The following is a 17,653-nucleotide window of genomic DNA, read 5'->3' on the forward strand; positions in this document are numbered from 1 at the left end:
CTTCCTACCAACCCATCCTGCCATCCAACATTTACCTACATACCCATCCTCCCTCTCATTCATCCATCCAATAAAGAATGTTCTAAGTAATGAACAATCTGAAAATAAAAAGTATTCATTTTACAATAACATCTAAAAATAATAAAAGACCTAGGAATAAATTTAACCAAGAAAGTGAAAGACCATTACACTGGAAACTATAAAACACTGCTAAAAGAAATTAAAATGAAACCAACCAAACCCACTGCCATTGATGCCGACTCATAGTAATCCTATAGGACAGAGTAGAACTGCCTCATAGGGTTTCCAAGGCTGTAATCTTTACGGAAGCAGACTGGCTCATTTTTCTCCTGTGGACCAGCTGTTGGATTTGAACTACCGACATTTTGGTTAGCGGCAGAGCACTTTAACCACTGTGCCACCAGAGTTCCTTGAAAGAAATTAAAGGAAATTTAAATGAATGAAAAGGGATCCCATGTTCATGGATTGGAAGACAATTGTATCCAAAGTAATCCGCAGGTATAATGCAATTTCTTTATTAAAACTAAAATTCCAACAGTTTTTTTTTTTTTTTTGCAGAAATGGAAAAGCTGATCCTCAAATTCATATGGAATTGAAAGGGGCCCAAAATAGACAAAACAGCCTTGGGAAAAAAACAAAACAGAACAATGTAAGAGGACTCACACTTCCTGAATTCAAAACATATTACAAAGCTACAGTAATCAAAGCAGTGTGGTACTGGTATAAGGAAAGACATACAGACCAATGGAATAGAATTGAAAATCCAGAAAAAGAAAACCCATATATTTATGATCAACTGATTTTTTATAACGGTGCCAAAACGCATACAACGGGAAAGAACAATCTCTTCAACAAATGGTGCTGACACAACTGGATCTCTACATGCAAAGGAATGAAGTTGAACCGTACCTCACACCATGCACAAAAGAGAATTAAAAATGGAACAATGACCTAACCGTAAGGAAAAAAAACCCACAGAATTCTTAGAAGAAAACATAGGGGTAAAGCTTCAAATGACGCCGAAATCATCAGCAACAAGATTAAAAAATAGGCAAATCAGACTTACTCAAAATTAAAAACTTCTGGCATGAAGCGACATTACCAAGTGACAAGACAAGCTACAGAATGGGAGAAAATATTTTCAAACCATATATTGGATAAAGTTTAATATCCAGAATACATAAATTCTTAAACGTCAACAACAAAAAGCGTAACAACCCAATTAAAAAATGAATGGAAGACCTGAATAGAAATTTATCCAAAGAAGATATATACAAATGACCAACTAGCACATAAAAAGATGCTCAACACCATTAGTCATTGAAAAAACAAAATAAAACCCACTGCCATTCAGTCAATTCCAACTCCTAGTGACCCTATAGGACAGAGTAGAACTGCCCCATAGGGTTTTCAAGGAGCTGCTGGTGGATTCAAACTGCTGACTTTTTGGTTAGCAGGTAAGCTTTTCCAGGGAAATGTAAATCAAAAAAACAATGAGATACTACTTAACATCACTAGGTTGGCTATTATTTAAAAAAAAAAGAAAAGAAAAATAAGTATTGGCAAGGATGTGAAGAGACTGGAACTCCCATACATTGCTGGTGGGAATGTAAAATGGTGCAGTCACTGTGGAAAACAGTCTGGCAGTTTTTTGAAAAGTTAAACAGAATTGCAACCCGGCAATTCTACTCCTGGGTGTGTCCCCCAAAAACTTGAAAGCAGGGATTCAAACAGATACTTATATACCAATGTTCAATATTCACAAGAGCCAAAAGGTAGAAACAACCCAAATGCCCGTCAGTGGACGAATAGATAAATGAAGTATGGCATATACGTACAATGAAATATTTAAAAATATATTATCCAGCCATAAAAAGAAATGAAATTCTGATACATGGATGAACTTTGAAAAAATGCTGAGTGAAATAAGCCAGACACAAAAGGACAACTATTGTATGATCCCAGTTACGTGAAATATTGAGAACAGGTAAATCCATGGATACAAAAAGATCAGTGGTTATCAGGGGCTGAAAGGAGGGAGAAATGGGGAGACATAAAACGTTCTCAGCACCATTGTTTGTGTTGGTCAAACACTGGAGACAACTCAAGCCTCTACATAGAATAGAATAGTGAGAGGGACTGAGAGGTAATCATACCACGGAGTCCCGTAGCAAAGGGCATCCGAGTGACATCCACAGGCCACCACACGGGTGACGTTTGCGAATGAACATTTGAGCCAAACATGCACGAATCAGAATGATCCCTGCTGCTCTGTTCATTTGTGTGAAGTTGTAAAGCAACTGTCTTGCCTAACAATAATACACAGGTGTCAGGCTCATCTGCAAAGGGAGGAGGAAAGACGGCCCCGATGTCAGCGTAGGGATTTCCCACGGAGGAGCGAGCTGGGCAGGACGGGAAACCAGTGGGGGCTCTGAGGGAAAAAAGTGCCTTAAAAATCACGAAGGGGACGCAGAAAAGAAAAAAAAAAGCCTAGAAAACATGATGGCAGGAATGAAAAGCTCAGACCAAAGTTGGAAAAGAAAGCGAAGGGAATTCCCCAGAAAGAACAATAAAGGGAAAAGAGGAGAGAAAAGAAAAGGATCCTTCCAGAAGCCAATATCTGAATAACAGGAATTCCAGAAAGAGTGCCGAGAAAATAAGGGGAGATGGTCTTCAAAGACATAATTCAAGAAAATTCTGGATGTTGGTTCCCAGGTTGGGGTCCAATGGGGCCAACTTGGAGGTGAAAAGGGAACCATGCCAAGGCTGCCATCGCTGGGCATAGAGAGAAGATTCCACCAGCTCTCAGGGAGAAGAAAGCGCTTCACCAAAGCATCAAGGAAACATGTCACATATTCTCAACTGCAGCAACAGACTCAGGAAGACGATGGGGCAACACTTCAGAACACGAGCGAAAATGATTTTCAATGGCTATGAGGTCCAATGGGGACATTTCAGACCTGCAAGGTCACAGACAACAGACCCCACACACCTGTTTCTGGGAGCCCCGGGAGGGTGTGCTCCATGGAAAAGAAGAAGGGGAAAACCGAGAACGGGGATGCCACAGGGGCCAGGAGGGTCAACAGGGCAAGATGCAGCCTTGGGCTGGCTCAGTGCCTGCACTGAGGGTTTGCCCAGGCAGGCAGGAGCTAAGCCCCCTCCTCAACCCATGGCAGTCATGTCCCTCCTTGAGGAGAGCCATTTCTGGGTCTGCGAACAGCTGTAAACACAGCCACAGGTTCAGAGACAAAGGAGGTGAGTTGGAACGTGAGGGCAGTGTTGCTGAGCTGAGAAACCTGGGGATGGACGAGTGGGCAGGGGTGGCATTTGGGGAGGAAGCACCCCATGGCCCTGGACCCTGGGGGCTTTCCGGGTCCAGCTGGGTGCTGGCCACAGATGCCCACCTGCCCCCATCAGCCCCTCTCACAGACAGGGGGCCCTGCGTTTCCCAGGCCCCACTGTCACCCACCATCCGATGCCCTGGTTGGGATCGTCGAGCAGGACACGGACGATGTAGAGCAGGCAGGTGAGCAACTTCAGCGAGAAGTTGAACAGCCGGATCCGCAGGCCTGTGGAGAGGGGCTTCAGCTGGGGCTTTGGGGAACACAGCCACCAAGGGAGCGGGCTGTGGGGAGCAGGCCACCAAGGGAGGTGGCTGTGGCATCTTTCCAACATCCCCTCCCCGAGCTCCTGAGGGCCCGGTTGCACAGTGAGAGGGGCAGGTGTGGGTGCAGTGGGGCCTGGTGGTGGGGAGCTGTGCCACTTCTGAGGAGGTGCCATTCCTGTCCCCATCCACAGACCAGGCTCTGAGGTTCAGGGGTGCCGTGCGTGTCCCCTGGTTTCTTGCTCCTTGGGGACAGGACTTGGGGGCTTGCACCTGCTGGTGGGCTTCAAGCCCACAGACACAGCCTCCACGTCCCCATCCTACGTCCTAGGGGCTGTCCAAAGTGGCCAAGGTGGAGGGTGGGGCAGGAAGGTTATCTGAGCCCCAGTGTGCAGCAGTGGGCAGGGGGGCAGCACCACCGGTTCCTGTCTTATATTCCACTGGGTTCAAGGCGGTGAAGCCATGATGGGGGGCATTTCCTCCACCCCTGCACCCCACTACCCTGGCACAGCCCCCTCCCCACTCTGCCCAGGACCTCCATCCTCTGCCCTGCCCCCGCCTTCCTCTGCATCCACGCGGGTGCCCCTGCCCAGATGTCCTCAGTGGCAAGCTCTTCCTCCTCCCCGCCCCACCACCTGCCTTCATCCCCCCGCCCCACTCACTGGATCTTTGGTTTTTGATGAAGAACAGCTTGAGACGCTCTTTGAAGGTGTTCTCGTTGACATAGAACTCCACCTGGACCCTGGTGAAACAGGAGAGGGGACGTGGGGGACTCTGGGGACAGCGAGGGGGCACAGCTGAACTGGCCTCCTCCAAGACAACAGAGCCTGCGAAGATGGAGAACCAGGCTAGGGCACCACCTCCAGACACAGCTCCAGACCCAGGCTTGGGGGCCCAGCGCCCACACGTCCCAGCAGACAGAGTCAACTTGCTGGTCAGGGCTGGGGGGTGACCTGGGGACCTGGTTTGGAGGCTGGCCATCACATTTCAGTGGACAGGCTGTGGGCCTCAGGCCCAGAGCCTCCAGGCCACTCAGACAGACATGGCTGCCAGCCCATTGCACGTACCCCCAGCCCCAGAGACTTGTCTATAAGGCAGTGTGACCTGCAGCTGCCCAGATGCCCGCGTGGCCCTCTGCGTGGAGCTTTGGCCCAAACCCACCTTGCTACCTGCACAAAACACCCCAGGGCAGCTGGTCAGCCACTCTATCTGGTGGCCCCTGGTCTCTGTGCCCAGAGGCCACTACTTGATTGGCTGAGGGGTGTTGGAGAGAGGCTGGCAGGTAGCAGTCACCCTTTGTCCCCCTTCCCGCCAAGGCCCCTCCACCAGCCACTCCTTCTCTCAGCTTTTTGGCAGTCAGAGGTCAGTCCCAGACATCCTGAGCCCCGCGCGCCTCTGTTCACATGACCCTGCCCCGACCCCTTCTCCCTGCTGGGGCCCAGCACCTTCTTAGATGGGCCCACCCTGGACTGAGCAGGAATTGTTGGAAGCTCCCAGATGGGGTAGGTGGAGTGGCAGAGTGTGCGGTAGCCCCCACTGCTGACCCTCGTCCCAACAACCCTGTGATGGGTCATCTGGCCGTGAGGAGTATCATGGGCCTGGGGCGGGCCGGCCACTGCCCCCCACCCCACCTCGGACGCAGTGCCAGGAATGCCGACCAGGAGCAGGCTGCAGGTGCCACGGAGAGGAGACTCAAGTTGACACCACACAGGACAGAAGAGATGTCTCATGAGCCAGGTTCGGAAGCGGGGTGAGCATACTCCCCCTAGGCCGGCAGGGCCCCGGGGTGCTGGGTAAGGCCCTCCAAGGCCTCCCAGGCTGCCCAAGGCGTCAGGTTTGCACTGTAATGCCCACGCCTCCAACCTCCCCCTCTACCTAGGCCGTGTCGGCCGCTAATCAGGAAGGAGGTCTTAGGGAGCCCATAGGCTGTCCCCAAGTGCATTGCTGTAGACCCCAAAACCAAACAGGGTATTAGCAAGCTAGGGAACTCAGGGTACATGAGGCCAGGGCCTTGCCCCCACACGAGAGAGGGCGAGGGGCCTGGACAGGCCACCAGGGAGTTGGGTAGCATGGTGTGGTAGGTCACACCCCATGAGGGGAAGCACAGAGCTCCCGAGGCAGTCATCCTACCTGAGGGCTGCTGGAGGGCTGCCTGGAGGAGGCAGCATTGGGGGGACAGGCACGTGGCTGGGTGGATGCCCCAGGTAGAGGTGAGCCACACCTTCCTCTCCCCACCTCACTCCTCCCTGTCACCCTCATCGGGGAGGGCTCTGAGCAGTGATTGTCCCGCTCTATGAGGCATCTGTACCCCATCTGCCAAGGTTAACGCTGCTCTCCCCTGAAAGACGAAGGCACTGCCTGGCCAGGACTCCACCGCCTCAGCAGCCTCTAAAAAGTCTGTGAAATATTCACGGCCCCCAGGAGCATTCCGTGCAAAGTGATGCCTGGTCGATTCATTAGCTGTGACACCTTGGCTTGGCACAACCCGGCCTCGAGGCTACGGGGAGAGACCTCAGGCTGAGCCCCAGCGCCTGCCCTGCAGTGGCCCCTGGGGTCACAGGGCTCAGGGCCCAGGAAGAGGCAGGGGGTAGCCCTTTCCTTGCTGAAGATGCCGCTCAGGCCAGGTCCTGGAGGAGGGCAGTCACCGGACCACACACTGAACTCCTGGGGCCAGCTCTCTGGCCCTGCCCCGAGGACCCTGGGCAGTCGTCAGCCCAGAGCCAGGCGGCACCTGCAGGGGCCTAGCCCAATGGGGTGCATCCCCCAAGCCTGTGGTCAGAGTGTACCCCAGCACAGGCTCCTCTGCCCTCGCTCCCTGGGGCCCTCCTGCCTGTCTCTCACCCTCCCACACCTACCCCCCTGGGCCCTGCATCTCTCCCCAGCTAGCTCCGGGCCTTATTCTTGTCTCTGCAATGGATCGCACCCCGAGGACCAGCTCCTGTCCCTCCCCTGCCCTCTCCCCAACTCTGCCCTGAGCTCAGAATAAGCGCCCTGCAAAGACCAGGAGGGACGGGCCCCTGCGCGCCCTGCCTCCACCACCGCGGGCCAGGGAGGAGCTTCACCTCCTGTGAACCCCGCAGCGGCTCTCCTGTCCTGCATGCCCCAGAGGAAGGCACCCCCACTGCAGACACTTAAACGTGGGTCCTGTCAGGCTCTGGGGTGGTCGGGGTGGCTGAGGGGCAGCCTGCCCCAGCTCCACTGACCACGGCCAGCACAGGGTGACTCCCTGGGTGCCCTCACCGCAGGGGCCCCGGCCTCTGTTGGGCCTCCAGGAACGAACCCTGAGACACCTCACCAGTGCCCACTGGCAGCCCTGTGGCCTGGGAAGCAACCCCACCGAGAAAGGTGCTCTCCATGCTGCAGCAGAACAGGGAGATCACCGCGACGGGAGAGGCCCCGGCCTGCTGACCTGCCCGTAGGGGCTGACGGCCAGCTTCGCCTGGGAAGTCGGTGCCACCGACAGCACCTTTAATTCTGAATGAGCCGTGGCTGCCCGGGCCTCCGGCACCACCGCAAAAAGTGGATTGAAAAGTACAGTCTGTTTTAGCCGGAAGCATGTTTAATGGGATGGATAGAGGGTGTAATTCAGTCCAAAAGGGCACTGGAGCAGATCCCCGGGGGGCTCGAGGTAGGCAAGGCCTGCCTGCTGGGGTCACTCTGGGCAGACCTCGCCCGCTGCCCACCAAGGGGCAGAGCTTCTGGGAGCTGCCCCAGGCCCCTGCAGGCCCCACTGCCGAGGGCACCTGTGCTCAGCGCACATGGGTTGGGGCAGGTTGAAGGGGGCGCTCTTGACTCAATAAGCCTTTGTTTAGGACGAGGATAGGCTGCCGAGACATAGGACAGTCTGGGCCTGGTGATCAGGGGCTGGGCTGAGGTCCAGTGACTCCTGGAAGCTGAACAGTGAGCTCTGCCCATTGCACCTCCAAGTCTTCATCTGAGGGACAGGACAGAACAGGAACTGGCCCCAGAGGAGGGAGGGTTAGGCCTGCCCACCGTGCTTGAGCCCAGAGCTGTGCCATAGGGTAAGGCAGCAGGCTGCTAGGTAACAGGAGCCTTGCTGGGCTCTCACCTGTGCATCATCAGCCCTCAGAGCGAGGCCTGGCAGTCGTCCCCATGTGTGCTCCGCCACGTGCCAGGCGGGCCCCACCACCACTCAGGGCTGCAGGCCAGCAGCAGCCACCAACAGCAGCTGGGAAGACCATGCACCTGACGCCCATGTGGGCAGCAGGCAGGAGTTCCTGGTGGCTGGTCCCGGATGACCAAGACCACGGTGAGCCACTCTCAGGAGCCAGAGCTGGGGAGGGGCTTGGCAGGGAGACTGTACATGGGGGAGGGGCCCTGGAGCTGGCTGCAGCCGTGGGCTCTTGCACCTAGAGCGAGGCGGCCCTGTGCAAGAAGGCCACTCTGCAGAGCGAGGGCCTGCTCCTGTGTCCACTGACAGTCACTCACTCACTCAGTCACCCGACAAAGCACGGTAGCTGCTGCAGAGTCGCCGGGCGCATGGCGACCGCTTGCACAACAGGACGAGATGCTGCCCAGGCCTGTGCCATCCAAGATCAGCTGCTGACTGGATCGTTGTGATCCATGGGCTGACTTCAGAAGTAGATCTCCAGGCCTTTCTTCCTAGTCTGTCTTAGTCTGGAAGTTCTGCTGAAACGTGTTCAGCATCACAGCAACACGCGAGCCTCCGCTGACAGATGGGCGGTGGCTGCGCACTAAGTGCCTTGGCCAGGAATCGAACCCGGGTCTCCTGCATGGAAGGTGAGAATTCTACCACTGAGCTTTCATTGTCCTCAGCCGACAGGCAGGGACTGGGCATCAAGGTGGCTGGCACTCGGACATGTCCGGCCTGGTAACAATGGCGGCACTTCTCACAGCAAGCACAGAAGCTCACAGGCTGCATAGTGCTCCCACATCCTCCCTCCTGACATCCAACCCATGACGCAGGCTTGGAGCACGGTCCCACTGTCGTGAGAAGAACTGGGGGCACACAGCACCGCGCCCAGTGGTGGTCAGAGGCAGCCTGCACTCTGGGTGGCATCTACACAGGCCACCCCACCCCTCTCACATGGCGAGTCCCCGAAGCTGTGGTGCGGTGCAGACAGGGCGGGTACATGGGGGCACTGCCTAGGGCCCAGGAACGAGGTCTGAGCAGCCCGTACCAGTCAGGCCTGGCCATGAGGCCCAGAGCAGCAGGTGGTGGGCCGGGACTTGTTTGCCCACGGTCTGGCCCACCAGCCTCACGTGCCCAGTGCCTGGCTCTTTGTGCACACCCCTCCATGCCTCCTCTCCTCCTTGCCCCTGCAAGAGCCCCAGCCAGCCCGGCCTACGTGGGCAGAGAGACTAGGCCACCTGGTGGGTCAGAGGCAAGCCAGCCCCAGGCTGCTGCCTGACCTGCTCTGACAGACTATTTTCAAGGTGCGTCCAGTGTGTGGCCGGCTGCCAGTCTTCGCCCAAGGCCAGCCCACACCCAGGTGGGCCGTGAGGCACCCTTGTGCTGACATAGCCAGCTGCCTGGAATTGAGCTGGGCAGGCCAGGCCCATTAGCTACAGTCCCCATTGGTCTGGAGGAGCGGCCTTCCAGGGATTCCTGGCAGCGGCCTCTGCGCAGATGACCAGTGCTGGGAAGCTCCAGTCATGGTGCCAGGCCTGCAGGCGCCCAGTCCCCAGGGTGCGGGCTGATAGGTACATAGCCACAGGCGGGCATGCAGTGCGGACCCACCCGCCGGCCCACAGAAGCCACACTCACATGGGTGGGCGTCCCAGAGCTGCCTCCCCTAATCGGTGGCTCTACGCAGGCTCACAGCACCGGGCAGGGGCATGGTGGGCAGGGCCAGGCCAGTCGCCAGCCCAAGGTGGCTATTCTGAGCTGGGCCGAGCATGTGACCAGCCTAGTGGCCTGGACAAGGGCGTGGCCCGGGGCTCTCTGAGTTGCTCTGTGGAGGACTTCAGATGGACTAGAAGGGCCCTGAAGGTGGCGGGCGGTAGGTGGCAGCCTTGCATCTCTCCTCCGCCCCCCACCGCCCCAGGGCTGGGGGCTGGGGAGGCCAAGACCCAGAGTGGGTGTGGCGGCCCAGTGTGGGGCTCCCACCACGCCTCCTGGATGGTGGCAGGTTGGGGGCACGGCCGCAGAGAGGCCACGGTCCCAACGGCCAGCAGTACCACCACTGGTGACAACGATGAATGAAACACGACATCTTCACGCCCCCCCAGTGGCCCCTGCAAAGCACTCACTGTGACAGGGAGGAGTCCAGGCTGAAATCTTCCGCTCGAAGCCTGGGGACAGAGCCGACACGTCAACACAGAAGGTAACAGACAGACAGAGAGTCAGAGGGCATTAGGCGGGCAACAGAGGGCCCAGGCTCCCTGGACCAGGCTATGCACAGACAAAGAGGCTCCAGGCGGAATCGGGGGAAGCGGGGAGCACCCATGTGCAGTCCTAGCCTGGGGAGGCCACCCAGCAGGTGCCTTGGGGTGCCATGCCCGAGAACGCAGCAGATCCACACGGGATATGGAACATGCATCCAGCTGCAGCCTTGCTCTGCTGCAGGAGGTGAGGGCAGACAGGAAGGAACCCCCCGCCCTCAGCCGAGCATGTAAACGTGGCCCATCTGGTAGACACCCATGGCCCAGCACGGTCTTGCAAGTCCTCACAAGTCCGTCAGAGGAGCACTGTCAGCCCCTTCACAGCGAGGCGGCTGAGGTACCTCAAGGGGCAGGCCTGCTGGCTCACGGTCACGCAACCGGACGTGGACAGTCAGGGTGACTCTTGGGCCTCCTGACCCTCTCCATTCCCCTGCCTCAGCCAGCACATGCAAAGACGGGGGCAGGGGGCCACCAACCTGCCCCTCAGCTTCCTAGTGACAGGATAGGTGGGGCTGGGGGCCAATGATTTTGGGGAACCCAGAGGCACACCCCTCCACTGAGGGCAGCCATGCCTTGCAGCCCTGCAGGTGGCCCAGGGATGCCCGGCCTCAGGCCCTCCCAGAATGGCTGGTGGGAAGCAGGACATCAGGTGGGGTCAGCCAGGGCAGGCCCTCAGGGGCTGGGGCAGGGCAGGAGCTCTGAGGGGCAGGGGAGGGTCTGTGCCCTCACTGGTTACACGGCTGTCCTGGACTAGCTTCCCTGGAGGGCTTCAGATGGCTTCTCCCTCTTAAACCTCGTTATGGATTGAATTGTGTCCCCCAAAATATGTGCTGTGAACTCTAACCTGTATGCCTGTGGTTATAATCCCACCTGGGAATGGCTTGTCTTTGTTATGTTAACGGGGCAGGATTAGCGTAGGGTGTATCTTCAGTCAATTTCTTTGGAGATATAAAAGAGACTAAGCAGGAGCCCTGGTGGCACAGTGGTTAAGAGCTTGGCTGCTAACCAAAAGGTCAGCAGTTCAAATCCACCAGCTGCTCCTTGGAAACCCTATGGGGCAGTTCTGCTCTGTCCTGTAGGGTCGCTGTGGGTCGGAATTGACTGGACGGCAATGGGTAACAGGTAAGCAAGCAAACGAGATGGGTTAAGACAGGTGCCAAGACACATGAAGATCTCAAGGAACCAGGAAGCAGAAGCTGAAGCGACGCGGACCTTCCTCCAGAACTAACAGAGAGAGAAAGCCTTCCCCTAGAGCCAGCGCTCTGAATTCGGACTTTTAGCTTCGTAACTGTGAGAAATAAATTTCTGTCTGTTAAAGCCATCCACTTGTGGTATTTCTGTGTTAGGAGCACTAGATAGCTAAAACAACCATCAAAGCTACCATTTACCAGAAGAGGAAACAGAGGTTCAGAGAGGCCCGTTGCTCTTCCAAGGGCACACAGCAGGAAGGAGGGGGCTAGGCACACACCAGCCTGCCTTTGCAGGGCCCGGTAGGGTTGGCAGGGTCCTCTCTATGTGCCCCCAGCTCAGGCCTAGCTTGTGGGCCTGGTGGATGAGGTGGGGATGCTAGGCACACACTCTGGAGGGGCTCAGGCTCCTGGCAGGATGGCAGCTTCTGGGCCAAGGCCCCTGGGAGCTGCTTGGGGACTCTGCCTGCCAGTTGGGCTCAGGTTTCCTCTCGCGCTGCCCTGAGCTCCAAGCAGAGACAACAGCTGCATCGGGGTGGCAGGAACCTAGCAGGACTACAGCCAGTCCCAGGGGACCAGAACCACGTGCTCCCCAACCCGCGGGGCCCAGATCTTGTGGGAGCACAGCCCCCAGCTCTGTCTCTGGCCCCCTCCCAGGACAAGGCCTGGTCACCTCCCATGTGGCTGGAGAGGGGGAGCCCCGCCCTCCTGGCACTCTCTTGCCTCCGACAAAAGCCGGATTAAGCGTCCCAGTGGGCAGCGTATGTCTTGTGCTAGGCCTCTGCCTAGGAGCCCGGTGTCCACCACCTTGGTGGCTTGAGTGTCCAGGGACTGCCCATGCCTGGGCACAGGACAGCCTGTGCTGTGGGGGCAGGTGCTGCCACACAGACAGGGAAAGTGGTCGGAGGCCACTTTGTCAGCCCGGCAGACCCCGGCCAAGGACTGGAGTCATGAAGGGGGCCCTGGGACAGGCCCTGCAGGTGAGCTGCCCCGTGTGGAGCAGCTGAGCCCAGACCCAGCAGAGCCGCATGTGGGAGCCCTGATGGAAGGGTGGGGAGGAGGTAGGCGTGAGCTAGGAAGGGGTGAGGAGCTGCACGGGGTGGGGGGGCAGAGAGGAGCCAGGAGCCTCTGTGGGGTCAGGCAGAAGCCAGGGAGGCAGGGCCTCAGCAGTACTAGGATGGAGGTGGCGGAGCGCTGGAGGCGGCAGGACAGGATGACTGGGGAGGAAGCCCGGGCAGGGGAGGGGGCTCTGTCCCCAAAGCTGAACCCTGACGGGCCTGGAGCTACTGCAGACGCTGTTACTGAAATCCCTAGGGACCAGGGCCACACTGGGCCCTGTGTCTGCAGTATGGGGGTGTCGTGCACTGTGAGTGCGGGCGGTGGGCCCTGTGTCTGCAGTATGGGGGTGTCGTGCACTGTGAGTGCGGGCGGTGGCCCTGTGTCTGCAGTATGGGGGTGTCGTGCACTGTGAGTGCAGGCGGTGGCCCTAGGGAGGGCCAAGGAATTGGGGGGCAGGAACAGGGGAGTGGGCAGGGGCGTGCCCCCCAGTCGGGCCTCCGTGATTCTGAAGAGCAGAAGGTGGCATCCAGGTGACGTGGTGGTGGGGTGGGGATGGGGGGTGCAGACAGGGAAGCTCATGGACAGATGTGGGGAGGGGGGCTCTTTAGGATGGAGACGCTGGGGCAGGCATACACTGGCGAGAGGGTGCAGAGGGGAGGGTCCTTGAGAAGCTGCCATAGGGAGGGTGGGCTGGGGCAGAGGGGTGAACAGAGGGCACTTTGGGGCCTGTCCGCGTCATAGACTGAGGCCTGGAGTATGGGCCCATCCTCAGGGGACAGAGACGCTGCTCCACAGCCAGGCTCACCAGGACAGCCAGGAGCTACACCCAGCAGGTGACCCTCTGCCGGGAGCAGCCACATAGGGTGCCTGTGGGTTCCAGACTACAACCGGAACATGGGCTTGGCCCCGTCCCACCCTTACACTTCGCAGCTCTTCAGGCCTGGTCCCTCTGCCGCACCATGGCCCCCCTTGCAGCCCTAGGCCCCACCCCTCTACTCCCCGTGGCCCCACCCTTTGCTGCCACAGGCCCTGCCCCTCTGCCCCACCATGGCCCTGCCCCTTGCTGCCCTAAGCCCGGCCCCTCTGCCTCCCTATGGCCCAGCCTCCTCCACTGCTTGGGATGAGGTGGGCTTCTGCGTACTGAATCCAGAGTGGACAGAGGGTCCTGGGCCACGAGGCGACCACCAATCTCGAAAAATTGTGCTGCCTGCACCCAGGCCTAGCACCTCCTGGTCCCCTCTCTAGCCACCATCCATATTGCAGCTGACCCCTCCCTGGAATCCCAGAGCAGCCAGAATCCCGCCCCAGGAGCCCAAGCTGGGCTGGGGGGACCGACGCTGGAGGGAACAGCCATGAGATGAGGGTGCAGCGTGCCAGGGGGCAGCTGGGGAGGTCCCCACTCTGGAAGCTGCACCAGGAGCTGGCATCTCTCTCCCCCTGCAGCTCAGGCCTTTGGGGGGCAGTGGTAAGGCCTGGCCCTGGGCTTCCTCGGGGAGAGAGAACCCTGGCTGGCCCAGGGGCAGCCAGGTGTGCGGGGAGGGCAGCTTTCAGGGCTGTGGCTGGCTGGTCACTCTGACATATGGCACCCACCTTCCTGCCCTGGGCTTTCCTGGAATTTCCATCAGACCCATGCTCCTAAAAAGGAAGTCCCCCAGGTCCTCCCCTGCTCAGGAACCTGCCCTGGCCCATCCCCCCAGGCCCAACTCCGCAGCCTGAATCTCTCGTGGAGAGGCGCATGCGGTGGGGGGTGGGGGTGGGGCTGCAGGGCTTCAGCTCCCCCATCTTGGCTCAGCCTCAGTTTCTACTCCGCGAAATGAGACAGATAACAGCACTGCACTTCAGGGGCTGCTGGGGACTGCGCAAGGCGCCTTGTGTCAGGGCAAAGGCCGATGGGGGCAGGGGTGGGTGTGGGAGGGCTTCCTGGAGGAGATGGCCCTGTGCCCTGTCTCCCATGCCACACTGCAGGCCTTGATGCACCTTGGGCAGGACCTGCCATCCCTGCGGTGCCTGCAGGAAGGGGCAGAGCAGGAGCCAATCCCACTGCTGTCCCTGCAGCCTGGGGATCACCCCTGAGAAGCAGCCTCCTCCCCTGGTGTTGAGAGGCATGAGAGGGGAGGAGGGGTCAGAAAGCCTGCGGCCAGGTGGGAGGAGCAGGTGAGAGGCCCTGGGCACCCTTGGTGCTGCCATCTGTCAGGCTAAATCTTCTCCAAATTCTCTCGCCTGGACAGGGTGTACACTCATGCACACTCACACTCACAGACATCACGCACTCACACTTGTGCACACTCAGACACACTCAGAAACACACTCAGGCACTCGTACTCACACTCACAGACATGACTCACACGCACACTCAGACACACTCAGACACATACACGCAGACACACCCACACTCACACAGATACAGACACGCACACTCACACACTCACACAGATACACCCACACACACACACTCACCCACTCACAGACACACACACAGACACAGATACTCACAGACACACCCACACACACCCACTCACATACTCACAGACACACACAGGCTCAGATACACACACTCACAGGCACACTCACACACACACACACACACTCCCATCTCTGGTCCCACTGCTTCCTTGGCCTGGAAGGTCCCTGCCGGGTCTCCCCATGCCCAGGACGCCCTGCTCTCCAGCCCAGCCCAGCCCGCCTCTCCCCCAGGCCCGGCTTCCTGCACGACTCCGCCTGCACTGGGGGCAGCTCTGATTCATCCGCATTTCCCCCGCAGCACCGGGAGCTGCTCCTGGCAGGCACGCAGGGAAGGTGCTGGCTCAGAATTTACTGCTGCAAGCCAGGCCTCGATGTCCTTATCCATGAAATGGGGGTGCTGCTCTCAGGAGGCCCAGGGCAGGGCAGCTGGGGAGGGGACAGTGCTGCCCCACCTTCAGCCCAGGGCCAGTCACCCTGCTGCAGTGCAGGGCCCCTGCACCCTGGCCACCACCCACACCAAGTGCTGCCCCGCAACCCTCTGCACCCTGTCTGCCACCTGAACCAGGCCCTGCCCTGGGGCGGCCCCCAGTCTGGCTTGGCAGGGTCACAGGGAGCCTATCCCAGTCGGTGCAGCAGCCCCAGTCTGCTGTGCAGCCTCAGGGAGTTCCCCGACCCCTCTGGGCCTCACACTTCTCCCTTTTTAAGTGGGACCCGCACACTTGCTTCACTGGCCCACCGGGCACAGCGCCCTGCGGCCACCTCCTCTTCCTCCCTGTCTTACCTGCAGGCCTTCTGCGACTCTCGGGTTTTTTTTTGGGGGGGGGGTGCCACAGGCTCTCCCAGGCTGGCAGGAGAGAGCAGGAGGCCGGGCAGCTTGGATAGGGGTTCCGGGGGGGACTCCCTCCTCTGCCCCGACTGGCTGCAGACGGCGGCAGGTGCGGCAGCGCAGCCGAGCAGGATGCAAAGCCGCGCGGAGATGCAAAGCTCTTCCCCGGCCGGCGCTCTGCAAGCCCCCGCCCGGACGACGGCGCCGCTCCCAGGCCCGCGCCCGCCGCCGCGCCCCTACCTCTGGCCCACGTCGCTGCCCACGGAGCCCCCGCCGCGCGCCGGCAGCAGTGGGCTCAGCCCGTGCGGCTCCTCGGGAACCGATGCGCCGGCCGGGGTGCCCCCGGGGCCCGCCTTGCCCTCGGACGGAGAGCGCGGCAGCTTGGCCCGCGCCATCCTGCCGGAGGGAGCACTCGGCCAGCGGCAGCGGGAGGGGCGCGGGGGCGGTGCCAGGCGCAACCATCGTAGCCAATACCATCTCGGCCCGCGCCCCCCGCGCCGCGGCAGTGGAACGGCCGGGGCGGGGGGAGTTGAGGGCGGTGGGGCTCACCGAACCGGCCCCTGGGGGCCAGGACGCGCAGCCACCCGCCCGCCTACGGTGCTAGGGGCCGCCTTTTCTACCAGAAGTAATAGTAACAACGAGCGAGACAGGCGCAGTAACCTCCCCAGAGTCGCAGCAGTGACAGCTGGTACTGCTGGCCGCTCACCTGCGCCAGGTAGGGGCTGCTGGAGAGGGGAGGGGACATCCACGTCCGGCCTCGTGCCCAGGTCTCAGCTCTCCTGCGTGTCCTGGGGACCTGGGTCAGGTGCTCGGGCCGGCCTGCCCAGAGCCGAGCCCCCTCCTAGCCCAGCCCCCTCCTAGCCCAGCCCCCTCCTAGCCCAGCCCCCTCCTAGCCCAGCCCCCTCCTAGCCCAGCCCCCTCCTAGCCCAGCCCCCTCCTAGCCCAGCCCCCTCCTAGCCCAGCCCCCTCCTAGCCCAGCCCCCTCCTAGCCCAGCCCCCTCCTAGCCCAGCCCCCTCCTAGCCCAGCCCCCTCCTAGCCCAGCCCCCTGGCCAGCTGGAACACTACTGCGACTGTCCTCCCTCCTGCAGCCTCCCCGCTCCCTCATTTCCTGCCCTGGCTCTGGACCGCATCAAAACTCTCAGGACACAGTTTGGGGGGCACTTGTTTATTGGGGCCCCGGATCCTGCCAAGGGTGAAGCAGCCATTGTGCACGGAGCAAGGTCTGTGTGGACACCCTGCCAGGTAGAGGCAGTACCACCTCATTCGATACTGGGGGAGCAGTGCATGTCTGTCCAGTTTGCAAACTGGGAAAACTGAGGCACGGAGGCAGGAAGTGGCTTCCCCAGGAGTCTGAGACAGGAAGGGGTTATTGTAGTTGTTAGGTGCCATGGAGTTGGTTCTGACTCATAGTGACCCCGTGCACAACAGAACAAAACACTGCCCAGTCCTGCACCATCCTTACAATCGTTGTTATGCTTGATCCCATTGTTGCAGCCACTGTGTCAATCCACTTCATTGAGGGTCTTCCTCTTTTCCGCTGACCCTGTACTCTGCCAAGCATGATGTCCCTTTCCAGGGACTGATCCCTCCTGACAACATGTCCAAAGTATGTAAGACGCTGTCTCGCCATCCTTGTCTCTAAGGAGCACTCTGGCCGCACTTCTTCCAAGACAGATTTGTTCGTTCTTTTGGCAGTCCATGGTATAGTCAATATTCTTCGCCAACACCGCAATTCAAAGGCGTCTGTTCTTCTTTGGTCTTCCTTATTCATTGTCCAGCTTTCACATGCATATGATGTGATTGAAAATACCATGGCTTGGGTCAGGTCAGGAAGGGGTAGAGCAAGGATTTGAACCCAGGATGTCAGACTTGGTGCCTGGCCCCTGATGGCCACAGGACGGCTTCTCTACTTCCCATGTCACAGGTGGGCCTGTGCCTCAGGGAGGGGTACCCCAACCAGGGTCACACGGTGGCAGGGGGCTATGCATCTTGCTGCCCTGATGCCCAGCTCTGCCCAGGAGGCTCCAAGATTCATACCTGTCCTGTCCTCAGCAGCTGCCAAGGCCACCAGGGTCCTCCTGACCCACCCAAACCCTGGCCCCACCAAAAGCACTCGCCTGGTCAAT

At 59.1% G+C, this 17,653-nt stretch overlaps 1 protein-coding gene across 4 annotated transcripts in view; it reads right to left on the reverse strand.

The window, feature by feature from the left end:
* KCNT1 (potassium sodium-activated channel subfamily T member 1) overlaps positions 1–17,653 on the reverse strand; it is a 107,227-nt gene that overhangs the window by 43,664 nt on the left and 45,910 nt on the right. For all 4 annotated transcript variants that reach the window (XM_064290697.1, XM_064290699.1, XM_064290698.1 and 1 more), the window contains exons 3-4: positions 4,288–4,367; positions 3,491–3,590 (exon numbers count right to left, since the gene is read on the reverse strand). In XM_064290697.1, coding sequence (XP_064146767.1) covers positions 3,491–3,590; positions 4,288–4,367 — 180 coding nt within the window. The remainder of the gene's footprint in view (positions 1–3,490; positions 3,591–4,287; positions 4,368–17,653) is intronic.

The sequence above is a fragment of the Loxodonta africana genome, chromosome 9 (genome assembly GCF_030014295.1).
Source record: "Loxodonta africana isolate mLoxAfr1 chromosome 9, mLoxAfr1.hap2, whole genome shotgun sequence".
NCBI lineage: Eukaryota > Metazoa > Chordata > Mammalia > Proboscidea > Elephantidae > Loxodonta > Loxodonta africana.